This window comes from Poecile atricapillus, chromosome 15 (assembly GCF_030490865.1).
Source record: "Poecile atricapillus isolate bPoeAtr1 chromosome 15, bPoeAtr1.hap1, whole genome shotgun sequence".
NCBI classification, from domain to species: domain Eukaryota; kingdom Metazoa; phylum Chordata; class Aves; order Passeriformes; family Paridae; genus Poecile; species Poecile atricapillus.
In genome coordinates, this window is record NC_081263.1 from 5,051,060 (window position 1) to 5,067,607 (window position 16,548).

At 50.4% G+C, this 16,548-nt stretch overlaps 1 protein-coding gene across 1 annotated transcript in view; it reads right to left on the reverse strand.

Moving 5' to 3' along the window:
• Positions 1-16,316, reverse strand: part of LAMA5 (laminin subunit alpha 5) — an 85,749-nt gene extending 69,433 nt beyond the window's left edge. Inside the window, exons 1-2 of the mRNA XM_058850337.1 lie at positions 15,922-16,316; positions 10,021-10,173 (exon numbers count right to left, since the gene is read on the reverse strand). Coding sequence (XP_058706320.1) covers positions 10,021-10,173; positions 15,922-16,224 — 456 coding nt within the window. The 5' untranslated portion in view covers positions 16,225-16,316. The remainder of the gene's footprint in view (positions 1-10,020; positions 10,174-15,921) is intronic.
• Between the last annotated feature and the right edge of the window lie 232 nt (positions 16,317-16,548).

Below are 16,548 nucleotides of genomic sequence, written 5' to 3' on the forward strand. Positions count from 1 at the left end.
CTGACCCAACAGCAGCACGTACCAGGGTCACAGCAGGATTAACATTCCCTACAGCACTGCTAACACCAGCACAGATCTGCAGCTACAGTGCTTGTGTGGAGTTCTTGCCGCTGTTCAGACCTACAAGGCTCACGAGAACACCGAGTTTGTCCTCACAACCCACCCCAAGACCCCCTTGTATTTCCAGCCCCATTTACAGAAACTTGAAGCAAGCCTACTCCATGGCAGAAAATGACACTGGTAGAGAAAGAAATAACCAAACCCCTTCCTGGAGTCCAGCCAAAATCTTTGTGCCCACTGAGTTTGGGTGGATGCAGACTTTGCAAAAGCCTGGAATAGGATTAAGGAACAGCTTTAGCAAACAGCCAGGACAACAACAGTGAAGTCACGATGAAGCCAGCGATACAGATTTCTGTTTGCAGTCATGAGTCTGTGTTTACAGTTTGCAGCTATGTGCAAATACCAGAAAGCCATTCTTTCCCTCTTCCTATCAGGGTTTGGCAATATGCACATTTAACTAGATCCAAGAGATGCCTACAGCAGCATGCCAGCTGGATTTTAGGCACAGGGCATGCTCCAATCCACAGTGATGGGAATTTGCAGGAACCCATAAATAGAGCTCAGCTGAGTATGTGTGTGTGAGAGAGAGCTCTGTATCAAAGCAGGCAGAGAAAGAAGGAAACTAAAACAAAAATTGTGGCAGTTCTCAGTTTGGCTGTTTGCTTGTCCCTGCATGGGTTACACAAACAATCACTGGCAGGACTCAGGATGCCCAGCAGAAGATGCAAAGTGATTCTCAGGCAGAGCACACCAACTAGAGCAAGTTACAAACACAAGCCCTGCCAGGGAATCTGCTCCATCAAAGACACAGTTTACAGCACGCAGCCTCATAGAAAAAAACACAATATGCAAATCTTCTAAGATAAAGGCAACTTCTTCTAAGGGAAACTGTTCTAAGTGCCACATAACCATGTAGACCATGCAACAGAGGAGCTCAGCTGGTGTAACCCTGCTGGCTGAACCCCAGCTTCTCCAGGTAGATGTGGCTGGGAACAAGAGGCATGGTGCTTTCTGCCACATCATCTCCCATGAATGTTTTGCTGTTTGACAGAGGGAAGGACCAGAATGTCAAACTATCACTGTTCCCTGGGAGCTCTGACTGACAAGTCCTGGCAAGACATGGTGCAGCATCAATTGCCAGCCCTGTTACCTGCTCATCCTCTCCCTGCCTCTCTCTGGCTGCCTTGCCAGCCCCTGGGGCCAGGTTGGGGTGCCTGCAGGAAACAGCTGATGTGCTTTCCTACACTGCACAAACAGGAGCTGGCACCATCCAGACCCACCTTCCATTAGCAGTGACCTTATGCTAACAAAGGCATTTTATAGTTATGCTTGGCAAGTCCTTCTGTGGGGAACAAAACGTCATTCCTCTCATTCTTGTCAGAGTCTCTGGTGACCAGAGAAGTCCCAAACCACAGCTCAGTCCTTGCCCTGTGCAGAGTCATCCATGTGTCACCCTCAAGGCTTTGTCTTTGTCCTCTTCCTCCCTGGATCTCCCAGTATGACTCATTCCCCTCTCTCTAACCTCCAGAAGCAAAACCTCAGTTACCAGGTCTGTGAATAGGCCACATTTCTCTAATCAACTGCCACTGATCTGAAGTCTGCTCTTAAAGCATTTAGGAAGACTCTTCCACCCAGGAACACCAGGCATCTGCCTTCCTCTTGTGTCTTCCTACTGATCTCAGTTTTTATTTCTATCAAACGGGAAGCAGTGTACTATTTATTGCCCTGCTTGGCATTACACATAGGAGGGGAGGTCTGGAATTTGAAGAGCACTGAGTCCAGAAAACAGGAAACGACTGAGGATCAAGGCTGGGCACAGCCTGAAGGCCCACATTTATGACTACAATAAAAGGATAAGGCAGAGATGAATGCAGGGCTGAGCCAGGCTTGGTAAGGCATCAAAAGAAAGGTGCAAGGGGCTAGAACAGGCTTGAAAGAGCAGAGAAGCTGACTAGGCAGATGATCAAAAGTGTATTTAGCATCCTCCCTGCCAGCCCTGTGGATCTGAGCCAGGACATAGCTGTGCTGGAGCTGCAGAGGGCAAGGACTGCTCCTGGAATGTGCCCCAGGAAGCAGGAAGAGCTCACTGGAGGGGCTTCTCATCCTGACCAGGACAAGTGTCAAGAGCTAAACTGGCAATGCCACAGGATGAGCCTGTCTCTGTCCCACACAAAGCAGGGACTCCAGGCTCACAGCCCTTGGCTTCAGCAGCTTCAGCGCTCGAGCTGTGTGCAGGACATGAGTTTGTGGACAGATGAGCACCCACACAGCTGAGGGATGCTCTCACTTGCTGAAGAAGTGACAGACAGAGGAGAAGGGCTGCACAGAGCCAAGCCAAGAGCTTGACTTAAGAAATCATTCTGCACCAGATTTTGTACTCACTGATCTGGTGCTGCAAAGGCTCCTGCATACATGCTGTGCACAGAAAACGATGGAGGTGAAATTCAGTATTCCCATTGTGCAGGTGGGACAAACCAAAGCACAGAAAATGCTAAACCACTTAAGGGATGCCAGCATGCTCTGCGTCAGAGCTGTGAACCTCTCTGCTTCCACCTCCCAAAAAGCTGCCTGTAACATCTCTCTGAGGGAGGAAAACACAACACAAACAGGGGTCTGACCCAGGCAGTCCCACTCTGTTTTAACTCGCCTGGTACAGCCACGCACGGCCCGGACAGAGCTGACCCTGGAGCACGTGTACTCACACACAGCCCAGTCAAGGCACGCTCTTGTTCTCCAGCCCAGCCAAGCAGACACTTCCCAGGAGAACAGCAAGAAATTACCAGGCCTGCCTTCCAGCTATTCATTATAAACTAAAGCCTCCCCTACTCCAGCCTGACCTCTCCCCAGCCCACGCTCACCCCGAGGCTCTCTCCTAATCTTTGAAGAATCCCAGGGAGTTGAGAAGGAAAGGCCAGCCTGGAGGAAATAAGAAGCTCCACGGCAGGAGACCTCACCATCAGCCTCTTTGTTTCTCATCACACCAACGTTATAAATAGGCAACAACACCTAGGGAGAAACTAAAGTGGAAATCTTGCATGCATTTCTCAGAACCAGTAATTATCCTTTCATCAGTCATTACCTGGAGCTGTTCTAGGGGGGGAGGCTGAGGCTTATTTTAACACCTGGTTCAGGTCTAGGCAGAGCAAGCACAGCCTCTGGGAAGATTAAGCTGTTGAAGCACAAGGGTCATTTGTACGAGATGCGAAGGACAGGCAGGAACAACCTCCTCGAGGCCACAAAAGGTGCCACAACGCTGAGCATCCTGCCCAGAGCCTCCTGCTCCCCTGCTCTTCCCTGTGCTCACAGCCAACGTGAGGCAAGGCAGGTCTGCTGAGAGTTCAGATGTTACAAGTGAAATCCTTTCTACTCATTGCAGCCCTGGAAGACTGATTTTAAGCAGTGCTGGTTCACGACTTGAATAAACATAACATACAATTAAAATTCATGTGTCACCCGTGATTTACCTATACCAGTGTTCTGCACATCCTTTCCCTTAACAGCAACCAAGAGCAGCAGCAACGAAGAGGAAAGAAGTTTCAGCCTTGGCTGCTGTGGATCCTGGAGCTTGGCATCCAGTTTGGCAAGGCTGTTTGAAAAGGAGAGGATGGGTCTGCTCATGCTGCCAGAGGAGACAGATCCCCACTTGATTAACAACCAGACACTCCCTTCCCGTTCACCTGAGCGGCTCCCACACAGCCCTTGGAGCCAGGAATCTGGTGGGAGCTGGCAGATGGCCCTTCTCGACCTTTCTATGCTAAGTGAAAGCAAAAATCTCATTTTATCAGCACAAAAAAAATAAATAAAATAAAAAAAAATTAAATAGCTGCTGGTCCAGGTCAGGGGAACCTCAGCTTTGAAGAAAACAGAAGAGACTTCACAGCCAACTTAATTTAAACAATAAAGTGTGAAATAAACTGGGAGAGAAGATCCATCCACTTGGGCTTGTTGCCAGCTCCCAGTGCTGCACGCTCTCCCTGTCACACCTTTTCTGCCTTTCCCAGAAGAAGCACTACAAATACACACCCTGCTTCCATTCCACATCCATGGCAAAGGACAGCACACGTTCTGCACTTAAACGTGAGCCACAGACCATCTCAGATCAGGGAACTACAGCTCTGAAGCCTAAAAACAAAGACCCTGATCCACTTTTGAAGGATTTTATGGCAATTGGAGAGGACTCTACACAGGAGAAGAGACCACAGGCTCAGCTGTTGAAAGTAAGAAATACTTACGCTCAGCCTACTTAACGTGCTTTATTTTTAATGCTGCTTTTTGCTCCAACAGCCAGAGAACAATTTGAAGAAAGAACGTCTTTGTTAGAGATTTTACGCCCCAGCCCTTTATTTAAGGTGCAAAAGCTCACAATAAATGTCACTAAGCTCTCCTACCCCTTTCCCACAGTGGTGCCCCAGCACAGTGAAGACTAAGTAGGAATAACTACCAAATAGTTACTCCTCAGCAATAAGAAGAGTTAGGAAAAGTTAAAAAAAATAAAAAAAAAAATCTTAAATCCTCACCCATTCTTCAATGCTCCATGAAAAACACACCAGGCAGGTAATGCTGCCTGTGGCCCCAAGAGAAATGGACACTGTGCATTTTCCAGGGATGTGTGCTGGGGGAAATGCTGCAGGAGATATCCCAAGTGAGGGGAAGGAAAAGAAGAGACTCAGCTCAGCTTTCCCTTGTACAGCAAGAATGAACAAGAGTGCCCTTGAGGGAAATGTGAGCAGCAGCTTCATCACCCTGAGGCTGTAAGGACTCCCACAGCAACGGAAATGAAGTTACAAAAGGAACAAAGTGAAAAAAGGGAGAAATTTACATGGTTTTCAGCTGAAAATGCTTGGCTGACCATCATCCCTATCCCACATCAAGCCTAGGAAAAGCAGCCTCTAGGATATAATCTTTATTCATGAAGAATCCTGAGTGCTCTCTTGGGACTTCATGAGTTGACTCCCTCAAGAGGGATTTTTTAATTAATTAAGCCAGGGAATAAAAATCAGATTCATCTTCACATTGAAGGCTTTTGCTGGGAACAGGGAGGTGAGCCTCAAGCCCATCAATTTGCAGGGATTTCCTTCTACCTGCCTTCCAAAGAGGGCTCCTGAAGACCTCCACCAGCAGCTTCCATTACTATTTCAACTAAATGAAAATAAATGGGAGGTGAGAAACTGAGGTGAAAGAAAATTTCAGTGTTGTGACACACAAGGTACTAGACTGTAGGTCAGTGGTGTTCCTTTAGCATTAGGCCAGATCTAACCCAGTCCAGATCTGCCAAAGATGAGTAAGAATTTAATACTCATTAACAGGAATACAGATCATGCAACAAGCTGTTCGTGCAAATCAGACATTTAGCTCCACCTGCACATTTGTAGGCATCCTGCACATCAAACCATCGTGCAAAGCTGGTCCTGAGGGGCCACATTTGCAGTGCAAAAGGGAAAGGAAGTAGGTTTATGCCCTGAAAATCCACCACAGGAAAAACAGCCAGTTCCTTTTGAGCTGAGTTTCACACTCAAAGTCCAGCAGCCTGGTGGCCAAGGGCTGAAGCACCTCATGTGTTTTGTCTTTCAACACCTTTAACTTTGGAGATGGAAGAACCTGGTAAGCACAAGTTCATCAGTTGAGAGGCCACAAGAAGTGGCAGCTGTGGCAGATCCCACTGTAATTAGTAGAAAACTCAAGAGCTGCTTCTCAAAGCACCCAGTTATCCATCTACTCCCTTGCTGAGACATCCCACAGTGACTACAAAACACATTTTCCCACTGGCCTGGGAGCCTGGCTCACAATTCCTTTCATTTCCTTCCCATCTCTGTGAATTACCAATGAATGCAACTTTTTCTTTTCCTCCTTCTAAGCCCAAAGGGAACTGCATTTGAAGGAGTTCTGAAGGTCTCCAAAGGAGGAGGTTTCTCTTCTCCCCTCAGGAGAAGTGAATGGATATTGGTGTTTCTGTCAGGCACTGCCCAACTAAATACCTTTGGGGTATCAATCAAAACTCTCTGCAAAGCTTCTGTCTGAAATCCTGATGTTCTCTGGTGTCACAGGGCCAGCAGACACGGCAGGGGGAGATGGGGGCTGCTCCCCAGCCACCCTCTCACTGCAGTAATTAACCTCAAGCAAGCACTGGCACGAAGCTCCTGCTCTTGCATGACTGCAAGCATTCCTCCCCCAGAGTTTATCATAAAGCACCAACTATCCATAAACATCTCAAGGAAGGGCTGGCCTGGGTTCACCTTCATGCAAGGAAGATGTCAGGCTCTGGCAGAGATCCAGCCATTCATGTTTCTTTAAACCTTGTCAGTTCTGACTCAAACGACCTTTTTTGGGGATGGGGGGGGGGGGGGGGGGAAGAATCTTCCATCACACCCCTTCCTCCCCCTCCACCCAGTGTGGCACTTAATCACAGGGGACAATTGCCATGGTGAGTCATGGTGTCCTGTCCCTCTGCAGCAGAGGCACGTTCCCATTTCCAGCTGGCCTGGAGGCAGGAGAGGAAAGAGCCTGGAGCTGAGCAGCAGTGGGGCAGGTTTAAGAGCCTCCACCACAACATGGACCTTTGCCCTCCAAGCCAGGTCAGAAAACCATTTTTTTGGGATTTTGGCAAGTCCAGACTGTCCAGCAACAGCAGTTGTCAATCACTGTTGGAGTGTCCTCCCAGCACACAGCACCCGCAGCTCTACTTTCCAAAACCTGAGCTGGGCTTTATTTGGCACCATGATGCATTTTACACCTAATTCATGCAGTGGCCCAGCCATTCACCCTAAATATACTAAGCACAAGGTCATGATTAAGAGCAAGGAGAAAGATATTCCCTCTCCATACTCCTCAGCATCTCCTAAAATCCATTTAACTTTCCTCCGTGAAGATGTCTGTCATTTCTGGCACTCAGACCTGGGTCTAATACGGAACCTTCAACTGAATTTTCCTCCTCTTGCAGCCCTTCTCTCCCACCAATTCTGAAAAGAAAAATCCCTCCTCCCCAAGGAGGCAGGAACAGGCAAGGTACCAGCAGGAGCAATTCCCATAATAGCTGGACACAGCCCCTTCCCAAGCCATGGTGGGAGCCCTGATCTGCCCTGCTGATGAAGCCATTAAGATTAGGCTGCTGCTGGCACTATGACGTGAGGAGAGTGTTTAAAATCCTCACACCAGCTGGGTGGCCAGCCCAAGCCGCTCTGGAACTTATTTGCTGGCTGTGAATATTCCTCCTTCTCTCCTTCCCACAGGATTTTAACACTCCTCTGAGGAGAGCAAGCTCCCAGCCAGCAAAAAGCAAAGACCAACAGGCTGCTTAATTAACTGACCCTCTTCCAGTTGCCACAGCCTGGCCAAACGCTGGGGAAACGCGATTCCAGCTGGTAATTAAGCACTTACTGCTGGAGAGGGACAGAGCCAGCAGGGAAGCGCTGCAGCAAAGAAAGGGGCTGACACCACAACCCCCTGTGCCAGCCCCTGTGTGCCCCCAGTGCCACCAGCACACTTCAGGACAAAAGCTTTCAGTGGCTACGAGTCCCTTAAATTAAACCTTAATTGGTGCAAGAGCTCTCTAGACTGATACACAGAGCAAGGAGAGCCCTTGTTTGCCAGGCAAAAAAAATAGCCCTGCTGTCAGGCATGCCTGTGAGGGTGTTGCTACCTGTGCAATTTTCCCTGGTATCCAAGGAATTTGAGAAGCCTGGCTGCCAGGTACACTGGCCTGATCCCACACTTGCCCTGCTGACCACATTGGGTCCTGAGAATTTCTCTCTCTTCTATCCTTTCAACCAGAGTCAACTTCAAAAGGAGGAAATTAGCGATTCTCTAACATTTAACGTTTCTATTGCCCAGCCTACCAAAACAAAGGAGTTAAAAGCAAAGAACTGACTCTCACTAGGAGCATAAACAGGTTATTATAGCAATTACATGCACTAAGGCCATGTATAAAGGGGAAGCCACTAAAACCAGCTGAAGATTTAGGTTTGTGCTGCTCTCAGGACCAGCTGGGCTTATGATGTATTGCAAAGGTGACAGGGAAGCAGAGGGTCTGTGAGCCCAGAGAAAATCCACACCAGGTGAAGCATGTGCCACCAGCACCACACAGAATGCAAATTCTGGTACCAATCCTGCAGAAATGACAGTGCAATCCCACCTCTCTGGGTACTGAGGGCAAACAGACCCAGAAGGGAGAAGGTCAGTGTAGACCAGCTCAGTTTTAACTGAAGTCCTCCCCAGTTATTGCAGGCTCTGGCTCCCAGCACAGCAGCTCTGAATGCTGCAAGTCCCCAGGTGAGCCAAACTCAGCAGCTTGCAGGCACACAGTGCAGCTGGGTTAGCTCTGGCCTAAAGCCAGAAAGTTGCCACAGAGAATGACAAAGAGGAGGAGAAGCTCCCAAGGAAAGCTGATCTTTGAAAAATCCCTCTCCAGAGAAGCCACATTGCAGGCTGGCCCTTGGTCACAGGGGGAGTGAGTGCAAAGCAATCCACCCACCAGCACATCCCTGCCAGCTGGAATGTTTCTAAGAGACACAGCAGGTGCCACCTACGCTGGTGAGGGCTCAGCTCCCCGTGTGCAGCCCTGAGAGGCTTTGCCCACACAGCTCTTGTGCCCTGAGCAGTAGCAGATATTTCCCTGCTGCTGGTACAGCACAGCTTCAGACAGCTGGCACTCGTGGAGAGAACAAATCTATGAAGGGTGTTTGGCAGACTCCAAACGAGTGCTACAGCATCGTACAGCAAGGTAGGGAACAGATCAGAGCCAGTCCTGGGGACTGAAATGTGTGTTTGAGGCATCTAACTGAAGGGTATCATCATCTATACAGCCTGGCTGTAAATTTGGAGTCAGTCACCTTGCAAATTGCAGCGACAAATGAGCCTTTACTCTAGCAGAGAGAGTGAAAGATACACTTGTGAAGTCACTGTAAAGTTTCGGTACCCAAAAAAATCTTAAAATCCCTGCAAAGCAAAGCAAAGACCCAAAGGGGCCGTGACTCAGCCCCCAAAAGGCTGCTGACAACAAACAGGTTTCCTGGAGAGGAGGTGAGCTACCCACAGCTCCAAAACTGATCCATCCCACAGACTTCCCAGCCAAACTTTGGGGCTGCAGGACTTGTAGCAGAGTTTGGGGAAGCATCTCTTGGGAGGTGAGAGCCCATCCCTACCTGTTCATGGGGACCCTTCAGTAGATAGCTGCTGAAGCCTAACAGAGCAAATGTCCCAAACCCTGAATGACAAGGGTTAAGGCTGCCAGGGAGCAGAGGCCTCACACATCCCTTGTCCCAAGGATTGAGGAGCTCCCCCACCCAACAGCTGGAGCAGCAGTTCATACCACAGAGCAGAGCCACATCCCACAGCTCTCTGGGTTTGCAATGCCCTCCTGCATGCACAGCTCCAGCCAGGACATCTTTGCTGCTGCTCCCCTCTAAGCTGAGAAAAGTCTGAGAGAACACTCCACTTCCAGAGGGACATTTTGCAGATGAACAGGAGCAGCAGAGGAGGTGGCAGAGAGGGGGCTGGTTACCATTTCTGCTATTACAATGGTAATTCCCTTGACTTGCCACCATTAGAGACCAAACATCCATTGTCACCCTTTGTCTTTTACACGAAGACCTTTAGCACAGAATTGCTGTTTTTATTTTAAAGAGTTTTAAACAAACCAGTTGAAAGTTTTAGAGAGCAACCTTGAATTTCCCAGGGCTGTATTTTCTATTTTGGGGTGAGGCCTTAACTAATGTGGTGAGTTTCCACAAGACTCAACTCTTAGGGAAGATCTAAATAGCAACAACAAAGAACACAATGTAGTTAATATTACAAACAGGCAAGAGGTTTTCCCTTCCCTATTTTAAGCAAAGCCTCCTGCCCTATCATTAAATGAGTGAATTTTGTTCCACACTTCCAGCAAGGTTCACTAAAGGACTTTAGAAGCAGAGCAGCAGTTCCTCACCAGCATGATCTACAACACGACGAAGAAAGGATTTGTGTTACCTGTCCAAGGTCCAGGGTGACGTTGACCTGGTTGAACTCCAGCCCCCGGGAAAGAGGGGGGCTCTGCCACCAGCGCTCTGTCCCATCGATGGCATTTGTGATGGGGTGGGCCTTGTTGCTGTCTGCAGAGGAGCAGATGTCGCAGTACTGGCCCTGGAGGAAAGTACAAAACCAACGTTTAACTCTGGCCAGTAAAATGTGGTACAAAGCAGTCAGGTATCACAGCAATTCAAAAAATACAGGGTGTAAGCCTGCTAATGCAAATCAAGATACAGAAAGTTTTGTTTGCACCAATTTAAAGTGCGGATTCAAAAAGGTACATGAAAAGGCTCAAAAAGCCCACAAACACCCAGTGTAGAATTTGGGCTGCTCAGAGCAGCATCCCTTCTGAATTTCAGATATGCACTGAACACTGACAAAGAATCCCAGACTCAAAGGTTACCAGAAGCAGAGGAAGGAGGATGTGAGGGTGAAGCTGCACTGCAATGGAGAGCAGTGGCTCAAACTCCATGGTCAGCAGCTCCTGTGCTGAGGCTGCCACTCACACCCACCCAGCCCTGCAGAGCCCAGAGATCCTGACCTGAGCCATTCAGTCACTTCTATGGACTCAGACTGGCAGCTCCTCTGCTCAACTCCCTGCAATCTGTTTCTTGTCCACCTATTCATTTCACAGTATGGTTCTTTCAGCTGCATTTTCAAGCTTAGTCTTGCAGCCAAGTTTCTTTTGCTGATGATGCTTCGATGCAAGGCCAAAAAGGGACAGCCCCAGCTGTCAGCTGGCCAGGGACTGCCATCACTTCTCTGCCTCGCTTTTGTGGCCCAGGGGGTTTTGTCAGCTCCATGGACACGCTGCCAGAGAAAACAACCCCGCAACTTTAACAGCACCTCCTGAGCAGGATCAGACAAAGCCCTGAGCTGTTAGGAGCAATTCTTTCTCTCTCATTAATGGACAAATAAATCTGACCCACGCTCAAAGAAACCTGCAAAGCGCCTTGAAAACTGGCAAATTGTTTTGTGGAGCCACTGTTGTGTCACTTGAATTGCTGCTACAAACAGCCTGGAAGGGAGCTGTGGTACAGGCAGTTTCCTTTTAAAGGCGCAGTTATCCCCAGGCAGGAATGCTGCCCTTGCCTGTCCCAGCCGCAGCCAGTGTTAATATTACACCAGGTACAAGAAGATCTCAGGACAGGCAATCCCCTTCCTGCCCCTACAAGGGCTGAGGCAAGACAGAGCCACCGCAGAGCATGTGGCTTTCCAGATGCTCCAAACTCTGGAGGAATCTCAGTGCAAAGGAAGCAGATTCCTCTGCATTATTTCCCCATACCACGTGCTTTGTTACTCGCATGCCATTATGCAATACAAATTATCCTGAACAAGAACACTTTTAAATTAATTCCTCCAGAGATGTGAAAATTGAGATGGGCAAGCACAAGGCCCAAGAAAAGGGGAGCTGAAACCATCCAGGTAACCCTGACATTGATGCAGGGAGCCCTCAGTGTACAGAGAGGTCACGAGGCTGGTTTGGACATGCTTTGAGCCAGGAGGGAGCGCAGACCAGATAAAACTGACCCAACTCTTTCTTCAGCTCAAACCTCTAATGGGAACCGGTGCAACAGGTTGTGTGGAAATTTCTGCTGCACAGCACACAACACTGAGGCTGGGGGGGGGAAGTGAGGCAAGGTTACAAAACGGGGATAAATAACAAAAAAATAAAGTGCTTTCATACTTTAAATTCTTGCCACAGATGTAAAAACCATTTTGAACCCAAAGTTCATATTGATGGGAGACAGTCAAGCTGAGTAAGAGGGGAGTAAAAATTCCTATCAGCTGCTCCACATTTGTAATGCTGCTGTTGTGCCTCCCTGGGCAGCCTGCTGGGCTGGGAACACACCAACAGCTGAACCAGGTTTGCTGTTCAGACTGGGATTAGCCTCTCTGATGCACCAGTTGCTCGTTAGCTGTTTCATTAGAGCCAGACCTAAACCTGACCAGAATCATTTCCAGCTATTTGTATTTTAGAGCAACTCAGGCACATCGTGTCAGGTTCTCTACAGGGAAGTTCTGACATCAGCAAGAGGATTTTAATTAAAAAGCAATTGCGAGCAGCAGAGCCCGCAGGTTGCCAGAGCAGTAGAGGCGTGGACACTACAAAGGTACGGTCAAAGAAAGAACTTCAGCCATGCAGGGAGTTGCAGGGCAGCTCAGAGAACATAAAACTGCCAGAGCAAACTGCAAAGAGGGAGAGATAAGGAGGAGGTTTGAATGAGGGGCAGCTTCCAGAGACCTGCAAGGCCTGATCCTGCTCAGGGCAGTGGGAACTTTGAAGTTTCCCCTGAGCATAAAGACAAGCCAGGCACCCTGCTGGCACCTCTCTCAGGGGACACAGGTGGCTTTGTCCCAATTTATCTGGCCCTGCCATGACCCAACACCAGCTCCCCTCACCTGATTTATCAGAAAGCCACAGGGAGCATGGGGCTGCTGGGGATAAGGTAAAAAGGGCAGGAAATGGGGTGTATAAAGTACTTTTTCAGACAAAGTCCCTTCGGATCAGCTGCTCACACAGAGTTAAGCAGGTGCTGTCTCACCATGTGTCTTTTCTGTGGGCAACAACAACTTGTTCCAAAACTGTGTTTTCAGCCACAGTTCAACCACTGAAATCCAACACTGTCATAGATGTAAGCACAGAAGAGACAGGTACAGAGAGATACAGCACCAATTGTCACTGAGAGCCCTGGGCTGAGCCAGATTCCTTCTGCCACACACCAGAGATGTGACACAGGATAAAGACACACCAGGATAAATGGTCACCAACACTGCAGCATGCCAAAAGATAATGTCACTTAATTCTGAGACATTCAGGGATGGAACAGTTTCAGATTTCCTCTGTTATCAACACCTGGAAGAGTGAGAGGGCCAGAGCTCTGGTCAGTGCCCACCTGCTCAGGCAAGGATAGCTCAGGGCTGCAGTTCAGGCTGCAAAGCAGAGCTCTGAACTCAGGGCTGGGCCGAAGACAGGCTTCAGAGGAAGGCACAAGCAGCACTGCCTCAAAATCAGTCAAATTTGTTGCATGTTCTGAAATTCCAAGGTCTATAATTGCTTAAATTAATAACCAGTAACCTGCCTCACTGTTGCACTCGTAATCTGAATTCATCATCTGCAGTCCTGCCCCACCCTCAGGAGCAATGCACCATCCCTGCTGGGTTTGGAACAGCCCCCAGGCACACGGGTGGGATGGGGAGCACCAGCACAGGGCTGTGCCTTGGCAGAGTCAGCTGTCCTGGAAGACAGACAGTTACAAGCACCTCCAGTAAAGCTCACATAAAAAAAGAAACCTATGATCCCTCTTCTGCCTCATCCTCAAGACATTATCATTAAGGCAGGGCTGACCCACGCTGAGGAGTGATTTTGACAAGGGAAGCAAACCTCCAAGGCAAGTCCCTTTCAGCACACCTCAGCATTGCTGTGCCTCACATCCTTCCAGACTGAAAAGCCCCCTCCAGAGTTGGAAATGAAGCATTCTGCCAAAAAGCCCTGAATAAAGCAAAGGAAACTCCTTGAAAAGGTTTACAGCCTTCCCACAAGCTGTGCCAAAACCACCGCGAGTGTCTTTAAGGCAGCATTACTTCAGGAAACTTAATGATTATTGACATTTTAAGACCATCATGTTTAAAAGTCAGTGAACTCCCTTTTCTGAATTCTTCTACAATGTCAAATTAAACCAGCATGAAACAAAGAACTGACTGAACTAATTTATTAGATGATTGTATTAATGTTTATCCTAGGTCTTTAACCGAACAAATGTCCCTTCACCACCACAGAATGTGGATGTCTCTTGGAGGGTCCCAAGTGGCATTTTTCCAGTGTTCCTGATGAAAACTCCTTATGCCACAGCCACATCACACATGAGCAGGTGAATGAAGGAGGGAAGGGACTCTGGGCTGGTGGGACACGCAGGCAGTAAGGACATGCATGTGGAGTTCATTATTGTTGTTTCTGTCTGCTCAAATTGAACACTTCCCTCCCACCTCCCTCCTTGCTTTAGTCACCGGGTGGTGCCAAGACCCCTAAAGGGGATGAATTGGGAACTCTGACCTCTGCTCTGATGCCTCCTGTTTCCTCCCCTCCCTTTTAGGTGCTGCCTGTGGTCATGGAAAGGAGCCACTACAAAAGGAATTTTCTAAAGCTTTCAGACAGAGCGAAGCCCGCTGGCCTGGCAAATGGTGCTCAGATCAAAGCCCCCCTGTGCCAGAGCTGCACAGGGGACAGGAGGGGGTCGCTGCAGAATTCCACAGCTCAGGAGCTGTGTTTGGCAGTGGGGGGATGCTGGGGCTGCCCCCAGAGCTGCTACAGCATGAAGGGTTTATTTCAGTCACCAGCATCCTTAGTGCTGCGTGTCATGCTGAGCTAGCACGGTGGCCAGAGCACAGATGGACACGTGTGGAGTGATAAATGCATACCCACATTTGCCAGCTTTTCCAAGCAGCCTTATCCTCCCAGTTTTGCTTGGCACATCATTCACATATTTTGTTTGCAAGAGCACAGAGTCGCAATTACTTCTTCACCTTTCCTTACTCCTTTGCCTCACTGGAGGCACAATTCCTACATCGAGGTCCCTGTGAGCCTCCTGCTACTGGGACTTCAAGCAAAGCTTCTTCGAGTTATGCCATTTTACAGTGCAGCCAAGTGAAACATCACTTTAAAAGGTGGCAAAGCTCGGAGGAGGATACGTCAGGTTTTTGCCATCCAGTGACATCTTCAACCATTTATACTACACAGACAGCAAAATTCCATGTCACGACCACACAATAGCTGGAAAATTCCTAGTGCAGCACTAACTCAGGAGAATGTGGCCAGAATGAGAAAAATGCTTCAGAGATGATCTTATAACAAAGCCACCGCCACCAAAAGGCCAAGAAAGGCTCTGTCCTAGAAAATGACAGTTTTCCTTTGCTCGTCCTTGTTGTTGTGTACAACAGGGACAACAGCACTGCTCCACTGCAACAGGTGAGTGGCAACACAGAAGAAAACCCTCAGAAGCAGCACGCAGGAAACACTGAGCAGCAGCGGGTGGCTCCACGGCTTCATTCTGCAAAATCATTTCAAATCGGAGCTGCTCTTCCCGGCTTGGGCTGCCCTCAGGGGGGACACTGGGTCTGGAGTTCCTGCAACTAAACCTGGTGTTTTACAAGCCCGTTTACAGCTGTTCTTTCCTCCCTTCAAGGGAGCCATAGCAGTTACACTACACTGCAGCTTTTGCCGTCTACATTCCTGGCTGCAAGCTCCCTCTGGGCAGCTTAAAATGGGACCCCTGGGGTAAATCACCTGACATTCGCTTGTAAAATCCACCCTCGTAACCTTCCCCTCTGCTCATCCCAATGCCCCACCGAACACACGGGGAACGCGGAGTTAAAACACATCACGGTAAATATTATCAGTTCAAGACACATCAAGGTAATCACTCTCCCATTTACCGTAACGATTCCCTGACTGCCAGAGGGAATTTGGGTGCTGGTTTGCCCGGGGTTTTACAAACTCCAAGAACCCACAACTTCAGAAAGAAATGCCCCGAGAACGCAGCGAGCCGCGTTTCATGCGAGCAAAGCTGGGGGAGAGACCGAACACGTGCGTCCCCCGGCCCCGCTGCTCCGGGGGGCTGCTCCGGGCCTGGCCAGGGGGATCCCGGGGACCTCCCCTCCCTGAGCCCCCAGCACCGCCCCAGCCGCGGCTGCCGGGCCGGCTGTGCCCGAGGCTCCGGGGCTGCGCGGGGAAAGGCGCGGAGCGGGGCCCTGCCCGCCCAGCCCCGCTGTCCCCTCACCGAGCACCGGGCCACAACGCGGGGCTCGGAGCCCAGCGCAGCCCCTGCCAGCCGCCCGTGCCCTCCTCCCCCGCCCCGGCCGTACCTGGATGGTCTGGTTGGGGTCCCCCCCGGCCACCGGGCCCCCCACCAGCTTGCAGTACAGATCCTCCACGGCGCGCCGGCTGCCGGCGCCCGCCGCCTCCTCGCCGCAGGTGGCGGTGGCGGAGATGCGGGTGCCCTCGGCCAGGTTGAAGTAGGGCGGGTGGAGGCTGTGCCCGTTCACATCGCTGGGGAAGGAGGCGGGCGGCCGGGCGGCGGCGGCGGGCAGCAGCAGCAGGGGCAGCAGCAGGAGCAGCATGGGCAGCAGCGCCCGCCGCGCACCGCCCCGCTCCGCCGCCCTCGCCATCTTCGCTCGGCGGGGCCGGGCAGCGCTGAGGCACCGGCTCTGCTCTGCTTGGCTCGGCTTGGCTCAGCCCAGCTCGGCTCGGCTCCACTCCCCCCGGCTCCGCTCGGCTCTGCCCCTCTCCGCCGCCGCCGCGCTACTTCAGCCCCGGCTGCGGGGAGGGGCCGCGGCAGCCCCGATTAACCCTTTGCCGCCCCGGGAACCCCCGGCCCCGCCGCAGCCAGGGGAGGCCGAGCGGGGTGAAGTGATGCCGCCCCCTCCCCAATAAACGGGGACGGGATCCCCCGGGAACAATGTGCCCATTGTGTGTGCGGGGCTGCGCTGCCC